Source organism: Mesocricetus auratus, unplaced genomic scaffold (assembly GCF_017639785.1).
Source record: "Mesocricetus auratus isolate SY011 unplaced genomic scaffold, BCM_Maur_2.0 Super-Scaffold_100015, whole genome shotgun sequence".
Classification (NCBI taxonomy): Eukaryota; Metazoa; Chordata; class Mammalia; order Rodentia; family Cricetidae; genus Mesocricetus; species Mesocricetus auratus.
Window position 1 is genome coordinate 16,059,103 of NW_024429198.1, and position 20,592 is coordinate 16,079,694.

The 20,592-nt window shown below is 33.3% G+C and overlaps 1 protein-coding gene across 3 annotated transcripts in view; it reads left to right on the forward strand.

Moving 5' to 3' along the window:
• Cdh12 (cadherin 12) overlaps positions 1 to 20,592 on the forward strand; it is a 937,606-nt gene that overhangs the window by 902,876 nt on the left and 14,138 nt on the right. For all 3 annotated transcript variants that reach the window (XM_040757653.1, XM_040757654.1, XM_040757655.1), the window contains 2 exons: positions 11,029 to 11,165; positions 17,994 to 18,115. In XM_040757653.1, coding sequence (XP_040613587.1) covers positions 11,029 to 11,165; positions 17,994 to 18,115 — 259 coding nt within the window. The remainder of the gene's footprint in view (positions 1 to 11,028; positions 11,166 to 17,993; positions 18,116 to 20,592) is intronic.

Genomic DNA, 20,592 nt, shown 5'->3' on the forward strand with positions numbered 1-20,592 from the left:
ACTGGTTACATAATATTCAAAAGCCTTGGATCTATAGAGAATATTCTTATTCAAACAACCCCAGAGTACTTATCTGAAATTTTAGTTGCTTTATGTTTCTGTGTTAAACTCATAATGTTCAGCAATTTGCTAAATAAATTACTATTGTATCAATAGAGAAAATACAATTTTACGATGGCAATGTTTTAAAATATGGTATCGTTGGAGTCTAGTGCATGAATTATTTAAATTCTTTAAACAAATTTACATGATCTAACCCTGGCAGAAACCTAACTAAATCTGAAAAATGTCAAATATCATTGAAAATAATACCATTTGTCAAGTTGGAATAAAAATCAAAACATATGTTCTGATTTTTAAATATGGCTTTTAATTTCTTAAAACAGTAAGGTAAGTTAATTTCTTATAAGAAGATTCAATGACATCATAATGGAAACCTATATATTTTGATGAATTTTGGTGGTCAAACTTTCCATTTTCAAATTATTTCATTTTATCCTATTGGTGGATTCAGTGTCTAAATGATTTACTTTTGAGGTTATCCTGCTATGACTCATGTCAACCCATTCCCACCACCAGATAAAAGCTATCCTAGGTCATTTTAGTCCACATCATTCATCTATTAACCCTACCTTGAAGCTCCAAGGAAATACATGTTTAACAGCTCTTTCCCTTCACTGTATAATTATTAAATTGTTTTTGTACAAAGGTCTTATTCCCAAGATTATTTGAAATTATATCTGTGCATGTGTAAAACAGTTTAAAAATCTTTAAATGCAATTGTGATATTGGTTACTTTAAATGTATAATATTAATGTTATAATAGTTGTTTATTGCTGTGACCAAATAACCAAACAGGAATAACTCTAGGGTTTCTGCAGTTATACTGCCTCATAGTTTCAGAAGGGGAAGTCAATGATTATTTGCCTTTGTGAACTTGGAATGGATTTTGCTGAAGAATTATAACATGGAAGGGTATCTTCACCTCTCTTTGTATAGGATGCAGAGAAAGAGCAAATAGGAAGGAGCCAGAGCAAGAAATAGCCCAACCCCTAACGTATGCTTTCAGTGACCTTGTTCTGATAACCTATATAGCACCACTTCTCAATGACGTTCTCATAGTGAAAATACAGTGATTAATCCACCTGTTAAATGTGAGGCCTTTGCTCTAACTATCTCTCACTACTCCTCATATGGTCCTTAATTATCTTCTATGTTGTGCTTATTGCAATCATAAGAAAAAATAGAATATTTAGGGACAATATAATAGTTCATTTGTGATATTGCAGAGTATTATAATAATTAGTTATCAGTAGAAAGCCAAAGTAATAAATTCGTCATGAAAGTGCTTCTATTACAATCATGGAGTTAGAAACTTGTGGGCAATTTTAAGTCTGTAAATTTACTAATTAGTACAAAAATTCCATAGCAATAATACAAACTTATTTAGATGAGAAAAGAGAGGGATCGAGAATAAATAATGATTAAGCTTTATTTCAGTTAAGCTTTGGATATTTTACAGTCTTCAATATATATGAACAGATTGATATAAAATGGCATCATTTCATCAGAATATAAGGCCATGGCTTGGAAGTAAGTAAAATCAGCAGTGATCTATTCCAAAGGACATTTGTTTGATTTCAGTGCAGTATTCTGTTGAAGCGATCTTCAGTGTTCATTTCAAATTTGTTAAACATTAACTGATGAATATCATGAATTGCCACACTACACCCATGATGTGGATATTATTAATAAAAACAATCAAATACTGTAAATGTTACAATTTGTGATTTTAAAATATAAAGGACAGTATTCTCACTGATGAATGCTCCCCATGGAAAAGAAATTTCCTGCATGTTTCAACTAAAGAAGACATACTGTTTTATGTATCCCTAATGGAAACCATGTTAACCTCAATTACTTAAAAACAATTCAGATGAATTGAATGAGCACTAGGATTTTGTAAGAAAAGCAATAGATGCTTTTTATGTGAAATCAGAAAGTTCCATGGACTATCATGGCACAGGAATATTTAAGTTTGACTAACAAATATCCAGAAATCTGAACCTAAAAGAGCAGAGTGTAATGACATGAGGAGACAATTAGGCATAAACAAAACATTCAGGAACTTCACATGAATGATAAGCTTTAGGGAGGTGATCCTTTAGACTGAAGTTAGAATGTAGCATCCAAAATAAGACAGGTAAGGGTTGACTCTGTAAGTTTTAGCCCCTGAAAATAGCATCAATACTATTGAAGTATGTACTTCTTCAAATATCATGTTATTACAGGGTTTTTCCCTGTCAATACTCTGCAGATATTTGTTTCTTATAGTAAAAAAAAATGATATTGTCGAACACTGATACTTTTTTAAGGCAGACACTTCAGTGAGTTACATAAAAGCTAGAACCTGGGAGTAAGATTTCAGTTTTTAACTTGATCATCCGTGGGAGAATTCGGAGGTTGCTGAGCTGAGAAAAATTCAAGATTAGGCATATTACAGCGTATAGTAATCATGATTCCCAGATACCCAGAGAAAGAAGTGTCAAATCTCACCAAGAAACACACATGAAAGCTGAGATGCACTGAACAGGGAAGAGGCAAACATGCACTGTGTTTAAGAGAGCCTGGGTCTTTGTGCTCATAGTTTATTCACTAAGTTTAAAATTTCGAAGTTTCCTGAGGGACATTTGTCCTCCTGCTTCTTTAAAATGCATATTGATGTTTTCCACAGCTTAAAGCCCAAATTAAGCATACATTTGTGAAATGGAGATAATTATTTTATCATAGATCAACACATGATATAAATACTAATAAGTCAATTTATAAAGATTATGATATATATAAAGGAAAGATGCAAGAAGTAGAAAGTACATCTGCATATAAGAATCATAATAATTCTATACTTAAGCAAATTATTTATCTGATTTCATTTTTATAACATCTTGTATTGCATTTCAAACTCAGTTAAAGCTATAGATGTTTTCTACATTGCATAGGAGACAAGAAAAACAGGTATTGGAAGGAATAATACTATAATTATTATACCAGAAGTGAATAAAATTAATTTCCTTTGTGCTATATTTCTTTGAAAACAAAATTTTACCACACTACATGTGATTGTTACACTAAACTAAGAGATAAAGTTTGTGTACTAGCATGGGTATATATTTTATTCTGCTTAATGTATTTATACCTATACCTAAGAAAAATTAGAGAACAATAATTATGCAATTTAATTTTATTTCTACATTTTGTGTGTGGATTGAGTATAGGGCTTATTGCACTCTAAAAAGTGTTATTCTACCTTGGGAAATTCCCAGAATAACGAATTACTTTATAGAGCTATCATGTAAACTCTTTAATTTTTAATTATTTTCTCATACACAAATAGAATTATTATTAATTGTGTCTTATATGGAAGCTTATTCACTGAATCAAGGAAAATTTTTATTTGATCATCATTATGGGATCTTCTCTGAAAGCACTGATAAACAAAATGATCAATTTCATAAATAATTAGGTGACTCAAGATTTATGGAGGACTAAAACTGTTTTTCTATTTAAATTGAAAAAGTTGTCAGTAAATCAGAAGAACGTGATGGCCCTAATAAGACACATATGCGTTTTCATGTGTGTGCACACGTGCATTGTTGTGTATGTGCACAGGTGTGTGGAATTCCAGAAATACATGTGTGCACATGTATATGAAAGTCAAAAAGCAACCTACCTATTGTAAATCTAACAACACTTTAAATATATACAGAATTGGTAGCCACAGTACATAACTGCAAATGAATAACACTTATATCATGCTCCAGAATTAAAATGGCATGAATTTGAAATCTTTCAATGTAGGCTCATTAGCTAACCAAGGGGCTCCAGCAATCCACCTGTCTTCACATCCCTGCTTGTCACTGTTAGAATTACAAGCACACCCTCCATGTTCATATCTTTGCATTAATTTTATAGATGAAACTCAGATACTCAAGCGTGTGATGCACTGAACAAATCTAACCAACTCCCAACCTCTAACATGATAATTTTAGATTTCTAAATATGCGGGCCTAAACTGGAAACATGAATCTATCACACAGACAAGATGAACAGTATCTGTGCATTGAATTTATTACAGTATTTAAGTACTAGCTGTTTTGTACAAAAACGAGCTTGGCTACTCAAAATAAGTGAAACTACCTTCTGTGTTAAAGTAAAAAAGGAGTTGTCAGTAGAACCGAAGACATCACATGCACAGAGAAATGTAAACTACAATACATTAGCCAATATCTACGTATCAGAATACTATTGACATAAAAGAAAGATTGGCACATTACAAAGATTTGTAAAGAAATAAATAAAAGTTTTGAAGAATAATAGAAAATTATTAAATCAGAAAACATACAAAACACCTGGGATAAGTAGTATTAAAAAGAATGATAGAGATATAATTTAATACCTGGCAAAACTGAAATTATAGGCAACTATTCAGGATATACAAGCACAAATTATAATAATGTTTTTATCTTTCTTTTTTAAATTAATACTTATTTAAATTAAGAACAATCTTATTTTCCAATTTTTACTAATAAGCATTTGTTTACTGTTTCGGGAAAATGTCCTGAGAGCATACAAGATAGAAAGTGCTGCTTATTTCAGAAAAGCAATTAAAAAATTTTTGATACCTTTTTATTTTATTTTTTAGTGTTTATTATTATTATTTTTATTTAGGTTAGAAACAATCTTGTTTCACATGTCAATCCCAGCTCCCTTTCCCTCCCCTCCTACTCCATCCTCCCCACCAGGTCCCCCTGTGTCCCAACCAATCTCCACTGGGATCCTCGAGGAGGGTGAGACACTATATGGTGGATCTCCAGTAACTGTCATTTCATCCAGGGAAGGGCCTAGGCCCTCCCTCAAGAGTCCCGGCTGAAAGAGCCTCCCATATTGTGACATGGACACTCAAAGTTTATCTGTACGACAGGTATAAATACTACCCAAGGCCCCATAGATTACTTAGGCCTCCTTAGTGACACCCACATTCAGGGGGACTGGGTCAATATACTACATCATGTCTCACTTCAATTTCCTCCCTCCAAAGATCACATGCCCCTTTCCTGCTCACTTTGAAATTCATGGCTGCTTTCCATGAATTGTTGCAACATGGATGGGTGTATGTATATACATATATATTCCTAAACACAAACTGCTTAATATATACAGTTACTTATATTTGGTTGCCAGTTTATGAATAGTTGGTTTTGAGTAAACAATTGATATGCTGCTCTTCCTTGTGGAAAAGTACTTCTTCCACTCTGAGTACTCCTCAGGTGCCTATTGTTATTTATGTAAGATTTAGGACTCCTGAATTTCCCCTCACCTGCTTTGATATATCTGCTGTTGCTTTCTTTGTTGAGCTCATGCTTACGAAGTCATGGAGGTGAGACTTTATAGGTGTAACGTCTGACAGTATCACAGCAAACTCCCTTTCTGTCTGGATCTTTTGAGCTTTCTGTCACTTCTTCCACAATATTCCCTGATCCCTAAGTATCGGAACTGATTTGTGGATATATCTGTTGTGCCTGGGCCTGTGCACAATTCTATATGTCGATTGTTTCTAGCTTTCTGGAATGGTCTTTGTCTGTTGCAAAGATAAGTATCCTTGATGTGGGATGAGGCCTATACTTACCTGTGGATACAAAATTTAGAGTATAGTTAGTTGTTGTGATGTCTTAGTATAGTGGTGTTAGAATGCACTCACACAAAACTAACAACTTTACTAGCCCTCTCTAGTTGTTAAGTTTTCAGCCCCAGGTATGATTTCCTTCTTGTTGTGCAGCAGTTAAGTTCAATTGGAGAACTGGTGGTTGCTGCCAAAGTGCAGGTTCCATCACTGCACCCTTAGGATTACTGTGTTGCTTTTAAAAATCTTTTAGGCTACTAACAGATTATGGGGTTAGACCTCAGATCTATACCCCCATTCCACTCATTGATAACTACCATCTAGTGTGGCACACAAGTCTATCACAGAAAGGTACATTTGAGGACACATGACTTTTCTTCATGCAGCAATCACAGACAGGTTCATAATACCACAGAGGGGAGATTATAATAGCAACATTTTTATTATAGCATCCTAGCACAAAAAGCAGAAGCTAAATCCCTATTCTTTGGAACAAAAATATCTGTAGTTTCTTTCCTCATCCATTCCCTCCTGTGTGTAGTATTCCTCCCCAACTGCCTCTTCAAGTCCATGGTATCATTTTTTGACTCATGAGAGCAAATAGGAAGACAAAAAGCAACTCTAGCCCCTGTATAGGACAGTGGCTAAGAATAGACACCCTGTGTATAATAATCCATAGGAACAGACAATTCAATAGTTGGTCCCTAAATGCTGTCCTCAACTTTAATAGACATAAATTATAAGACCAAATGATTACAATAAATCTTACCTCTACTTATGGGATGCATAAAAATATAAAAATATATGTGAACTATGCCATAATGCATAGCTGAATAACAGCAAAATTTTATATTTATTGGACCTAAATTAGTATGAATTCAAACCAGGTGAATGCACATGGTAAAATTTAGAATATATATTAAAAGATAACTCAGATTAAAAAATGAAAATCATATTAAAGAAATTCATATAACATTGGAAAATGTTCAATGCAAACAAAAACATTAGAAGAGGAACATAGAAAATACAAGACAAGAAAAGAAAAGAAAATCATCAGAGACAGGTTCTTCAATAACATGTTTCACTTGCAATCACGGATACTTTTACAATAATCTCAGTAATTCAGGCTAACTAGAAAATAAAACCCCTGGTCTTGTGGCAAGTGATTATTATCCCAGGCAATGGATAATAAAGCAGGTGTTCCCCTGTTACTCACTGCCCAGACACTATTTAACAAATTTTTGGTCAATGAGACAGACAAAAAATTTGGACAGCTCCTATGGAAAAACAGTATCCAAGTTTTGTACACACACACACACACACACACACACACACACACACACACACATTTCTGTATAGACATGAACTTGTCCACTATAATTGGAGCAAACACATTGTTTTTGGAGCAGCATATTGAGTATTTTGTGCTTAAAAGGCATGGTTTCTGTAAAATATTGTCAAATGTATCTTTCAAATATCAATATGCATACATATATTTTAGCTGTGAAGGAAATATGAAAATGATAACATGGGAAATGTAACATTTATTGTAATATATGTGCAACTGTATTATAATTTTGAAAATATTTTGAGAACAAAATAATATATTGGTCCTTGTATACCATATTGGAGATTGATTAATATATAACAGGAACTATGCAGTTAATAATAATAATTTTTAAACATAGTAAATGATACAGTCTCTTTTATACTCTCCAGATAAAGCATCGCTTTATTCTTCCATACTGTCACAATTCTATATCACTTAATTGAAATTTCCTGATAATGAAGCTTATGACATCAGTTTTTCAAAATCTAAATATTAATAAAAATTTCTTTAAACTATTCTGTTTAGAACAGTTTGAAATATTAGTATTGGTTACTTTTCCATGGTTGCAATAAAAGAGCATGGGTAATGTCACTTACAGACCAAAAGGTGTACTTGAGTTTAATATTCCTGATGTATAAGAAGAAACCATCACCATCGTTGTGGGGAATTGAGACACTAGGCAGGTGTGTTGTCTAGAGCACAGAGCTGAGAGTTCACACCTTCAATCCACAGGCAAGCAGCAGAGATAGAACATGGAATGACATGTGGCTTTTGAAACCCAAAAGTTCAACCAGAGTGACACACTTACTCAGTGAAGACCACATCTTCTGAACAAACCCAAACAACTCTACCAATCGGAGACCAAATATTCAAATATCCAAGATTTTGGACAACATCTCACTCAAAAGACAAAACTGCTTAAGATATTATATGAATGGTTTGTATTTGCTAAGGAATCTGGAAGAGTAAGTGTAGGATAATAAAGTTCATATTTGGCACAGTATGAAAATGATTGAAGGAACTGAAAAATTATTCCTGGTATTAATCATTTCCTAGACAAACTCTTTTTAATCTTATGCTCCTATAGAACACAAGCCTTGCCGTGCCCGCTGAGCAGCATGTATCCGAGAATGTAGCGAGGGTGTCGGGGTTGATAACCCCGAAACCAGTGGGTTGGGTAAAGAAAACTTTATGCTCCCCAAGAAGGCTCAAGAGAACTTCCCAAGAAACGTTTCCCTCCAGAACAGCTTCTGCCACACACACTTTTTCTCCTCCTGGCTGGTGGTTATATGTCCCTGACATCTGAGTTGGCAGCAGCAGCAGGGGGCAGGAAGAGGGGGCTAGACATTGGAAAGATCAAAGTCAGGGTGTTTCAGTGAGCGAGCATTTATCGGGAACTTATAGCTCCGGTTAACATTTCTTAGTACACTGGATAGTTTTCAGTAAACATTGTCTCACAGCTGCCTGCTCCCAGGCTGGTGGGGAAGTGGGCCTCTGGCCAAGGCCAAGGTCTGTTGTTCCCACAAAGCCTTTGTTCTGTTTACCTGAGAAATGCATGAATACAGACTTAATTCTTGATTCCTTTCCCCTGTCCACTCAGTATAGCAAATCTCTTTCACTTTCTGTATCTTTATCAAATCCTGATTAGTTAGTGCTTACATTTTCTCTCCTTTGGGCTGCATTCCCCTTCTTAATGTTAACCACTCCTAAAACTCCTTGAATCAAATTCAGTCTTGCTGTCCAAGATACTCTGTCATTTGAAAGAATCTTGAAGGAAAAAAAAATGCTTACCTAACTTTGTTGTCTTGTTTGAATGTTCTGACAAGTGCCTTTCAAAGCAATAGATGCTTAATCCCCTTAACAAAGAGCCACTTGTCACATACAGACTCAACTCCTTATTATGCTATGCAAAATATCCAGGAACTAAGTCGCTTTATGTAATGTACCACTCTCTTCTTTCTTTGACAATAGCTAACAGACTGACTTTCCTATAGCTCTTTCCTGGGGTTTCTGCTAATGCAGCTTCCTGAAATAGGTTCTTTCTCTCTTGTCTGTGATTGCTAGTCTTTGCCTGGACCATTTCTCTACAGCTTTCTAGTGCCTTCCAATCATCAGGTGCAGGGAGATTTTCTACTTCAAGCATTAGATTTCACACAAGGTATTTTTCCTTGGCACTATTGCAAGGCCTTTTCTGAGCATCTATCAGGTGGCGAGATCATCTATAGATAATTGTCTCTCCACATCATCATGGGTGAGCATTGTATTTCAGTTTACACAGTTACCTCTAGCATGGTGTTTAGTGTGAGTAGATAATTGTCAACTGGGCATTGAACACAGTTCGCATCAATGGTGCGTCATAAAATATTAGCTAGTAAGCATAACAGGCTGCAATTTTCTTTTGGAGTTAGACATATGTTTGGTTGAATAGAGGTGCATGAAAAAGAATATTGTATAAAACATTGTCCTGTTTATAAAAGGGCTTGCAATAGGCAAAGTAAAAAATACTCCTTAACTTTTAAAAGCACCATAACTGCTTTTGTATTTGAGGGATGTTTTCCTAAAGAAAAAGCTGTTACATTGAAGTTATGAGAGTTCTCTACTTTCCTAAATCACAGATCAGTAGCTAAGACATAAAAAAAACAGATTAACATCAGGTCTCATGCCTTGCAACAATAGTAAAAACTTCTTATTATAAGATCGGTTACTAAATGATATTGACATGTTAACCTTAGCATCTCATTTGCAAAGGCAAACTGGATTTGATCTCTCATGGCAATGAGAGGAATCATGGGATTTTCATATACAACTTCTCATATTAATAATCTGATATATAGGTGCACATACTCTTCACCAGATTTTCATGATTAAAATAATTACTCGTTTGTGGTCATGGAAATGTTCAGTGGGTCAAGTGCAAAATATCATTTGTGTTGACCACTATTTTTAACAACTTCTATGGGGCTCATAGGGTATAAAAGACTTGGGAACTATATGTCATATTTTGCCTCTTTATTATCACAGTATCTTTCCAATAAAATATTCCATTTCAAGTTGTAAGTACAAAATAGTGATGGTTATGTGACAAATACTGATAAACTGGTCCATAAAACCAGGCATTCTTTTTATATTGTGAGCCTTGGTTTCCTCATATGCTGTATAGAGGGAATAATAACGTTCAATGTGGACAATTATGGAGATAAATAAGTTAATGGAAATAAGTCATGGAAACAGTGTTAGCTTTTACCCTTTTAAAATCCCTGGTTTGCTTGTGTAGCTCAGTGCCAGAGATGTTTTACAACATGCTCAAGGCTCTTGGATCTTAACACAACACTGTAAAAAATACTATTTGGATATTGTGACAAAAAAATCTGTGTCATTCCACATGTATCTCAGTGTCTGAATATTTAAGAAGATTTAATTTTTGTTTTATTATTCATATTTTTGGATTTTTCTTCTAGCTATTGTATGACCAAGGATATTAGAAAATTTAAAAGTTACATAGACATGACTAGCTAACAGGAAACAATTTTGTTGAATCCCGAAATTTCAGTTTATCTTTGTTTGATTCCTGTACTGTTATCTTTCCCCCCTCTCAAGAAAATACAAAGACAGTGTATATTCTGCCTAAAGTTTTAGTAGTTTTTAGACATCTCTCTCCATCCCTCACCCTTCCCACTGATATCATTGAGGAGTTCTTTTACTACCTGACAGAGTTTTAATATTCAGCAGGTTAAGGAGAACCATGGCCAGCTTTAGGATTTTAGTCTCTGCTGAGCTTTCAAAGTGTCAAGACCCTAAAATGATATGAACAGCAAGAGTCCTAAATCTTTCATTATTTCCAGTTTCCCCTTGAGGATACTGACTTTACAATAAAGAATCTGTCATTTACACTCTTCTTTATTGCAAGGTGGGTAATAGCTACAGGGCAAAAAATATGGAACTGTGTCAAGTTAGCTTAACTGCCATTATGATTCATGTGTAATCATTGCACATTTGCATCTCCTCTGTTCACATACAGGTACTTCATAGATTGGAAGAGTGATGGAGACAGCTACTTTACAATAGATGGAACTGAAGGAACCATCGCCACGAATGAATTACTAGACAGAGAGAGCACTGCACAGTATAATTTCTCTATAATTGCAAGTAAAGTTAGTAAGTATGGCATGGGCAGAATCAATGTTATACTGCAATTCTGTGGATTTAACACTCTTAAATGAGTCCCTACTGTGGTGTTTTTTACTTGAGGACTGACAGCTGAGTAGTCTCCTGAGGGAAACTCAGAAACCTGTTCCTATTCCTCATAGCATAAGTCCAGAGAAATTATGACAGCTGCCAGAGAGCCCTGTTTGCAAGATTGCATGAATGCCTAGAAGTGATTTTCATTGTGTTATCTCACTCTTTTCTAGGAAAGATTTTCTAGAATTTGCAGAAGTGTCAACCACTCTTACACAGATAGTCCTTGTATCTATATTATTCAGAGTTATATAAGTTAGGAAAGAAGAAAAACAAGCATATGAAATCACTAATTATAGAATTTTCTGAATTGTGTGGAAAGCATTAAAAATGTCCATTTGTCTTCCCACCCTACTTCATGAGGACATATATTGAGAAGAATGTGGATGATATTAAAATTTAAGTGGAATTTTTGAGTATATTGCTCAGAATGTATAAATGGTTTGAGTTTCTTTATGCCTTCTTCTGGCACAGAAAGGAATTTTCTAGACTTAGACTGAAAGTGGTACTCAAAGATGTTACAAATCTATCTCAAAAGCAAAGTGAGAGTATTTATTATTTAGCTATTGGCATGAGTATATTTCTGAAAAACACCTGGTCTCCTTCCTTTGCTATGGTCTTTTGAGAGTTTTGAGAATTCCCTTTGGAATTTCTTTTTTTTTTTCCTTATACTACTTTGAGTACCCGGCAGAAATTTATTACGCATTAGATATTAATTTCACATTTCAAATTAAAAAAGAGCTACAAACATTTATTCTGTTCAGGGCTTTTTCTCAGTTTCAACTCAGTGGGTTTAACTAAGAAAAAGTTGTGTTTATGTTATTTGAAATGTGTTAGCACAGATGCGGGAGTGTGTGCATGTTTATGTGTATGGAAGAATAGGTTTTCATGTGTCCAAATGTTTCAGGACGTCAGAGGTCTGTCTTAGATGTCACACCTTGGGAGATATCCTTGTGGCTGTTTAACATAAGCTATCCTGAGAAGTTCTGGCATACTAATTAGCTTAGGTTAGCTAAACATCAAGCCCCAAACATGTGAGCTAGCAACACTCTTCTTAGTATTTGTTTTCTTATGATCAAATTCAAGTCCTTATTTTTGCAAAAAAAAAAGGATTCCACTATATTATTTCTTCCCTAGTTCTAATTTTTTTTGCCTTGAACAATTTCTTAGGAAAATGAACTGTCAAATCAAATGGATTCTGCAGATCACCATTATACACTGGCCAACCTTATTTTGAGTGTTCTCTAATTCTTTATTGCAAATTGTGATTTTTAATATTTATTTCCAATTTAATAGAGTCTATTACTACCTAAGAAGTAAATGTCAAGTCATGCCTATAGAGGGTTATGTAAATCATGTTGATTTTTTTGGAATATCTGAGTCTGTGGTTGGTTATCTAAATTATCTAGTTTGTTGATTTTGGAAGATCCACTATCAATGTAGCAGCATCATCTCATGAACTTGAATGCTATATTAAAAGGAAAAAAATCTGCCTGGCATGGACATGCTTTTAATCTCATATTCCTGACTGTTGATACAATGTTAGCAGCTTCCTGAAGCTGCTACTGCCATGACTTCTATTCCATGATAGTATATAGTCTTGAATTGTGAGCCAGAACAATCCCTTCTTTCCTAAAGTTGCTTTTGTGAGGGTATTTATCAAGGATGTACAACAGTAACAAACACAAAAAATTGACATCTGGAAGTGGAACCAAATGCGCTGTAAACCTGAACATGTGGTTCTTAGGTCTTTGGGCCATGTTTGCATGAAGAATGATGAAGAGTTTAAATTGAGGGTAAAAGGCTTTAATGCTGAGCTTAATGGACAAATATGGCGGGATTTGAGGACAAATGAAGAAGAAGCACTGATATTAGAGACTCAGGTCACGAGACTTCAGAGTGGAACAAAGACTATTTAAGAAAGTAGGCTAGTGTATATTCATGAGATATGCTGGCAAAGAATCTGGTTATATTCTGTTAATGTCCTGAGAACTTTGTTGTGAATTCAATACTGACTAACAAAAGCTCTGAGTAGTTAGCGACAATACAAATCAAAGCAAAAGGATAAAGTCTGAGCTGAGAATGACACAGAGCATATTCTGTCCTCAAAAACAACTGCTTAGGTAACTTTCCTGATCAAACCACTACAGCATGGAGAAGCCACTCTGGATTTTGTCAGTGAGTCTAGTTCTCAAATCCTGTCAGAGTCACCACTATTGTCCAAAGGATGGAGTCGATTCACTGCCTGACAAGTAAACTATCATAAAAATGCCTCATGAAATGCTCTTTATTGTGACATTTTTACCTGCAAGCCTAAGATTTTGACCTAATGATTAATAGCTAAAATTTTTACTATTCTACAAATATTTTATGTTGTCCTACTAATTCATTTACTTTTGATAAGTTAATATACACCCATGTCTACGGAATTAATAATCTTTAACACCAGAATAATCTCCAATTCAGTATCGTTTCACTTTCACTACTTTATACTACAAAATTATGAAGAAATCAAAATTTATGTTGTACTACTTCATATTTTATTTTAAATTTTTATGTACTTACGAAAAGAATAGAATAATGTCAAGGTATAAGAAAATTGTAAATTAATCAAATTACTCCATCAATTTCCACATACAGCATTCATTCCAAACTTAGTTTTTCTTAATTACTATCTGGCTTTCTTTTTCCCTTGAAATTTCATGATAAACTTTTCACACAAAAATTGTTTTGGATTTATACATACATTTTGGCAATACAAAATTTTCCTAAGGGCTAAACAGGAAGCATTTTTCCATGAAGATATTATTATGCTGTGATTTCATATATAGTCCTAATTCTGTTCATGTTTATAGAATGAACATTTCAGTTAGGTATGAAATTCTGGTCACCAATTACTACACTTAAACATCATTGTTGTCCATGATATATTACACTTTACCAAGTATGAATATTTCAAATTATAGTGTAAATAGATATTAAAGGATGTATTTTTGAACTTGAGGCATATTGAATGTGACAACTCACCATTTCTGTCTTAGATATGCTATTTGGTAATGTACCATAATTTTTTTACAAATATAAGGAATGTATGAATGGTTATTCATTTCTCTAGTACTCAGTATATTTAATTCATCACTCTTATTGTGTTGGAGAGAAGGTTAATTTAAAAATAAATCTTAATCATCTTGTTAGAAATGCTAACATATAAGCTAAACAAAGATATAAGATACTATAGTAGAGAGAAATATGACTAGGGATCTTTCTATAAGTGCATGTCATCTACTAGGTAATTTCAAGAGCACTGTTTGAGCAGTATGCATGTCAAACTCTTTATACTCATAAATGTCACCCAATGTCTAGGATCTATTGCTGTTTTCTATGAGTTTATTGCATGCCCAGTTTTCCTATACATGTCAAGAAAACAGAATACCAAATGAACTGTCTTATTTGCTCATTTTCAATTTTAATCAATTTAAGTTTCCATTATAATTCTTTTATTATTTCTTAAATATTTCTGCTTTTGTCCTTAGTGAGATACATAGAGACAACTCACAAAATATGAAAGAGAAATTAGTGGGTACTCCTTATGGTTTAATGAGAAATCATTATGCACATAGTGAATGAAAATAGACTTAATATTTTTAAAAGGTAGAATTTTGAATATTTTAGTTGTCTGGAAGAAATTGTAGAAATGGGAAATATGACCAGAAAACATCATACAAAACTCCAAAAACTAATTTAAGAAGTTGAATATTGTAGATATACTTGACATTTATAATATATTTGACATTGCTAATATTTACAAATATTTAATCATTATCTGATATTCTAATAATAAATACAATTTTATTTTTATTTTCAGGTAAAATAATTAAAACAATTCCTGTTTTTAAAAAAATAAATTCAAATGATTAAGAAAATAATCATTTGAAGCGTTTAAAGCCCAGTAATATAAATTTGATGAAAGACTTTATGCTGGCTAGTTTTTGCTGTCAACATTGCAAAATCTAGAATTACCTTGTAACAGGAAAACACAGTTGTGTAATTACCAAGATGACGTTGGCCTGAAGGCATGTGTGTTATTTGTTCATTGATGTAGAAGGACATAGCCCACTGCTGACAGTATCATCCCTTGGCAGTTGATTCTGGGTTATGTAATGAAGGAAGCTGAGTAAACCAGTACGAATCATGTTTCCATGATCTCTGCTATCCTTCCAGGTTCTCACTCTGACTTTCCTCAATGACAGACTGCTACCAGGACAGCTAACAACAATCCCTTTTCTCCTTCAAGTTGTTGAAAATCATGATGTTTATCACAGCACCTAAAAACAAAGTAGAACAGCTTATATGTTTTTTTTGGTCCACATATGTTAATTTTGTGATATCTTATCACAGCAATAAAAGTGAAAATAGAATATAAATAATTGAGGGTAGGCAGAAAATAACCAAGTTCTCAAAACACCCATTACTAATTTGCAGCAAGTCATTATTATAGCTTCTGATTGTACATGACTTATCTTTAATATTGTCAAAACTCTTAGCAGCTATGATCCTTGTTGTATAAAGTCACTCACATGTGCTGAAAATAATGATCTCATAAACCTGTGAAAATAATGGAGAATTCCACCGGCAGGTAGGGATATTGGAGAGAAGTGGTGCAGGGGATGAAGTCCATCAGTGGAGACAGGCTGATGGGGAAAGGTTCATTAATGGAGAGGGTTGAGCTGTGTATTGAGGTTTATGCCATGATGAATTCCTAGGCTGTATTTTCATCTCTGAATTTCCTCCACATACATTCATCTTTATTTTTGTTATTTTTGATAATGTTAATATTATCAAAATGGTTTCTTTATTTATCTACCAATAAACACTCTGATTTCTCTTCCATTTTCTCATTCTTAGCACTATATTAGTGGTTTACTTTTCACTTTTTATATACATATACATAGTATTATTGATACCCCAATATATATCAATATTTTTTGTACAGCAAAATTCTTTCACTTATTTACTTATATATTTATTTATTTTTACAAATTCCAAAGAAACTTTTACACACCTGCCAGATAGTACACTACTTTTTCTGCACTTGTGTACGTGGGCTGTATGCATATTTGTGCAGTATCTGTATGCCTGGTGTGAGAGGAGCTCAGAAAATGGGTTCATTCACTCAAAATGGAATCACAATTGAGAACTTCCATGTGGGTGCTGGAAAACTAATTCGGGCCCTCTGGAGGAGCTGATAATGCATTACTGAATTCTATGCAGTGCACATTTTAATTTTTATTTGGCCTTCTATGGAAGTCAGGGGTAATGTTGCACCTCTATCTCATTTATACAACTTAGAGATATCCATAGGATGAATACTTCATCTTATAAGTTTATTAAACATTTGTAGAATACCATTACATTTATGTAATAATTCTATGAATGAGAAACTATTAATAAAATCTGTTTTTTATGAAGGATCTAAATTCAGTAATGGGATCTAAGGATTAAATTGGTTGTCAAAATTCAACTGTCTTTTCAAACAAGTAATGCACTTTGATAAATATTACATTATGTAATACATTTCTGAATCATTCTCCAATATTATCAATGTATACCCTAAGCACAACCTATAAAATGGAATACACTTGTTAACTTCATTTTCTGCTATTTGTGTGATTATAGATTTCACTTATACATTAATCCGTTAAAATATCATTAAATTCTGCATAGCAAGTTTTAACTTATGCTGTATTGAATTTTGACAGAAAGATGTTTAGATTAATTAGAATCAATCAATAGCTAAGACTTTGTTGCATTTTTTAAAAGGTTATACATAAGTATTAATACTCTTCCTGATGCAGAAGATTCATTTTGTTAAAAAAATTATTAGAGAAAATATAGTGAGTTGAACCTCTTTCTGGGGTTCTGTTAATCTGTATTTGTATGTAGCTATTAATTCTTTTAGCTCTGTATTCTGGATAAGACCACCAAAATTTAAGGCTGTAAAATAATGAAAGGCAACATTTCCTGAAGTAGCTTTAAATATATATTGTGCATTGTGTTTGCAAATTTAATATCATTTCCAGTCTTCTTCTCAAACAATGATAGCAAGCTAAATAATAAGAACATTGCTGGGGAAAAATTTGCAATTCACATAAGGCAGTGGCTCCTTTCTCCAAAGATATTGTTGTGGTCATGAAGGAATAAATTAAACTTTTTCAAAAATTTACTTATTCTTAGTTCCAAAAAATGGATAACTTCGGACCTTCCAAAACCCACTCCTTGTTCCCAATTTACTTAAATCTATACCCCTAACTTTTTGTTAGCAAAGATGAATTTGAGATATTTATTAGTATATAATGAATATTTCATATACTAAAATTTCTGACTATATGAGTGACACAAAGAGAACCATATTGTGTTTGATAGAATAAATATCAGTATTGGATAAAGTAATATCAATGAACTAACCTTGCAAAGATAGTAAAATCAATGTAGGAGAAATACCCCTTACTTTTGATAACACATCAGCACATAGTTACTCCTACTTGATAATGTATCTTCCTCCTGGTCGAACAGTTTCCATAAATTTCTCTCTTATTCTTCCTTGGGATTTTTGCAGCTGATAACTTATAATTTCCTATAATAGAAGATCATTTCCCATTTTTTGTGAAACACAATAGAGAGCAAATCTGGCTTTCAGAGAAGCAATATTCATATTTAGTGATATTATATTTTTTATGTTTTCAACAGGTAACCCATTATTAACCAGCAAAATCAACATACTGATTAATGTCCTCGATGTCAATGAATTTCCTCCAGAAATATCTGTGCCATATGAGACAGCCGTATGTGAAAATGCCAAACCAGGACAGGTATGTTGCCAATATTGTTAATGAAGTGTGTATAATGGTTTGCTGTATGTTTATACTTTAAATTTTAAGATTTTCCTGCATCAGATATCTTTGTAAAATGAAATATACATGGTGCTAGGCTCATATGAATTAATGGTAGATGGATACATGTGAGGGTAATACCAGAGTAGCAGAGTAGGCTCAATTTGCAGTAGCTCTAAGATAATCTACTGCTTTCTTCGGAGTCTGAAATGGTGAAGTACAATTTAGTTAATGAATAATGTCATTTTGGTTATGTGAAACATTAGAAGATAGACTAAAATTCTGTAGATTAGGTTGGGTTTAGTTTTCAAATGTTTTACTACATTAAGGTTATTTTATAGTTAATGAAAATTCAAATAGTCAAAAATCTTGCAATTCTTTAAATTACTGCCTTTTGGAATTTTTCTCTATTAAATTTAATGTGAATATATTTAAAATAAAAATTTGAACTTTGGGAAATATAACATTTATTAGATCTCAACTTCCTTTCTTTGTATGTGGGGAAAAATAGGGAAGAATCAGCTTATGTGCCCAGAGACTCCATTTTAACAAATATCTTTTGTTTCCTACTAAGAAATTCTTAAAAAAAGAAATGATTCTGAAGTCTCCTTTGAGAGTTCAGAATATGTGAGTTTGGGCCACTTTATGAACATGGACCCATCCATTATGTCCCTTTTCTAAGAAGTATACATAAGGATAGTTTATCTATCCTCTATCACTGTCTAATAAGTAGAAATATATGCATGTGTGTATTTATGTCTCTGTATCTAATTATCTACATATCTAAATATCAGTATCTACCATGAATCTTTTTCTATCATTTATCAATGTGAAAGGGAGATACAAATGAGAGAGTTGGAGTTATATATATATATACACGATTGAATCCTATATCAAAGTATTTTAGGGAAGTATCTCCCCCACTTGAGTGTATATGAAAGAAAAAAATACATCAGGATTTCATATATACACAGATGGCTTTGAACTTATTATGTGGCTGAGAATATCCTCGTGATTCTGATGGTCTTCCTTTTGCCTCTATAGTATTACTCACACAGCAAGTAAACTATGTCCATAGATCTTAAATAGGCTTGATTTAAATGATGCTACTTAGTATTAATTTGAAACAAAACATACTACAAAATTTAACATACATATAGTTGTATATTATGAAGTCATATGATATGCATAAATATATGTGTTCTTATATGATATATTTATTGTTATATAAATACAGAAACTTTAAGGGTAAAGCAGTATGATGTGAGGACATTGCTCTGTCTCAACAGAGTAAATTTCATATTTTCAGGGTTCTCTAGAGGAACATAATAAGCAGTATTGAATGAATATATGTATGGGTATGGGGTTTAATGGAATGGCTTACAGGCTGTGGTCAAAATAGTCCAAAAATGGCTGTCTACCAATGGAAAGTTCAAGAATACATTAGTTGTTTAGTCCACAAGATGGGTGTCTCAGATAGTCTTCTGTTGATATAGGAATCTTAAGAAAATAGGTTCTAATGCCAGTGAATGAATGACCGTGCCAGTGAGATCAAAACCAAGCAGGCAAAGATGGAGTATTTTATTCTTCTATATGTTATATTTGCTTACAGCAGAAAGTGTGGTTCAAATTTGAGGTTGTTCTTCCCTTCTCAAAAGATGTAGATTTAGGGTGGAATTTCCCATCTCAAATAATTCAGTCAAGAAGAAGCCCTCACAGTTGTATCTTGTCACTTGGGTTTTAGTTAATTTCATATGTAGTAAATTGACAACTAAGAATAACCATTACATCTGATATGGTGAAATTAACTAAACTGTTGTTTTCCATGAGCTAGTGCTTCTAAGTGTTAGGTTATAGAAAGGCAGCTGATAATAATTTTATGAAACAAATTAATGTATTCAGTGATAAGAACTTATATTGAGAAAAGGGACTGGATTCTTACTAAAGAAATTACTTTATTTTTTCATGCCACAAACATTGATACTTACCACCCCTGCAATACTAGTCTGTCTGTCTACCTTTCTTTCTTTCTCTCTTTCTCTCTCTCTCTTTCTTTCTTTCTTTTTCTTTCTTTCTTTCTTTCTCTTTATTGCTTCCTTCCTTCCTTCCTGCCTTTCGTTCTTCCTTTCTACTATCTATCTATCTATCATATATATATCATATATATATATATATATATATATATCATATCACTTATCTATTTGCCAGTGAGATAAAAACCAGGGTATGCTTATTTTTTCTATCAATCTGGGCAACTATGAAACAAAATATTTGTACATGGTAGTAATTATTTGCCCTTGGATATAAGGGAATGTATTACAAGGGATGATTTTGCCTGGGCCCAAAACACTGACCAAATGCCTGACAAGAAAGATAATTGCAGGAGCAGATCTCTGCCATTACAATGGAGAGGGGAACAAGGACCAGACAGTGGGAAACAGGATTCACATATATCT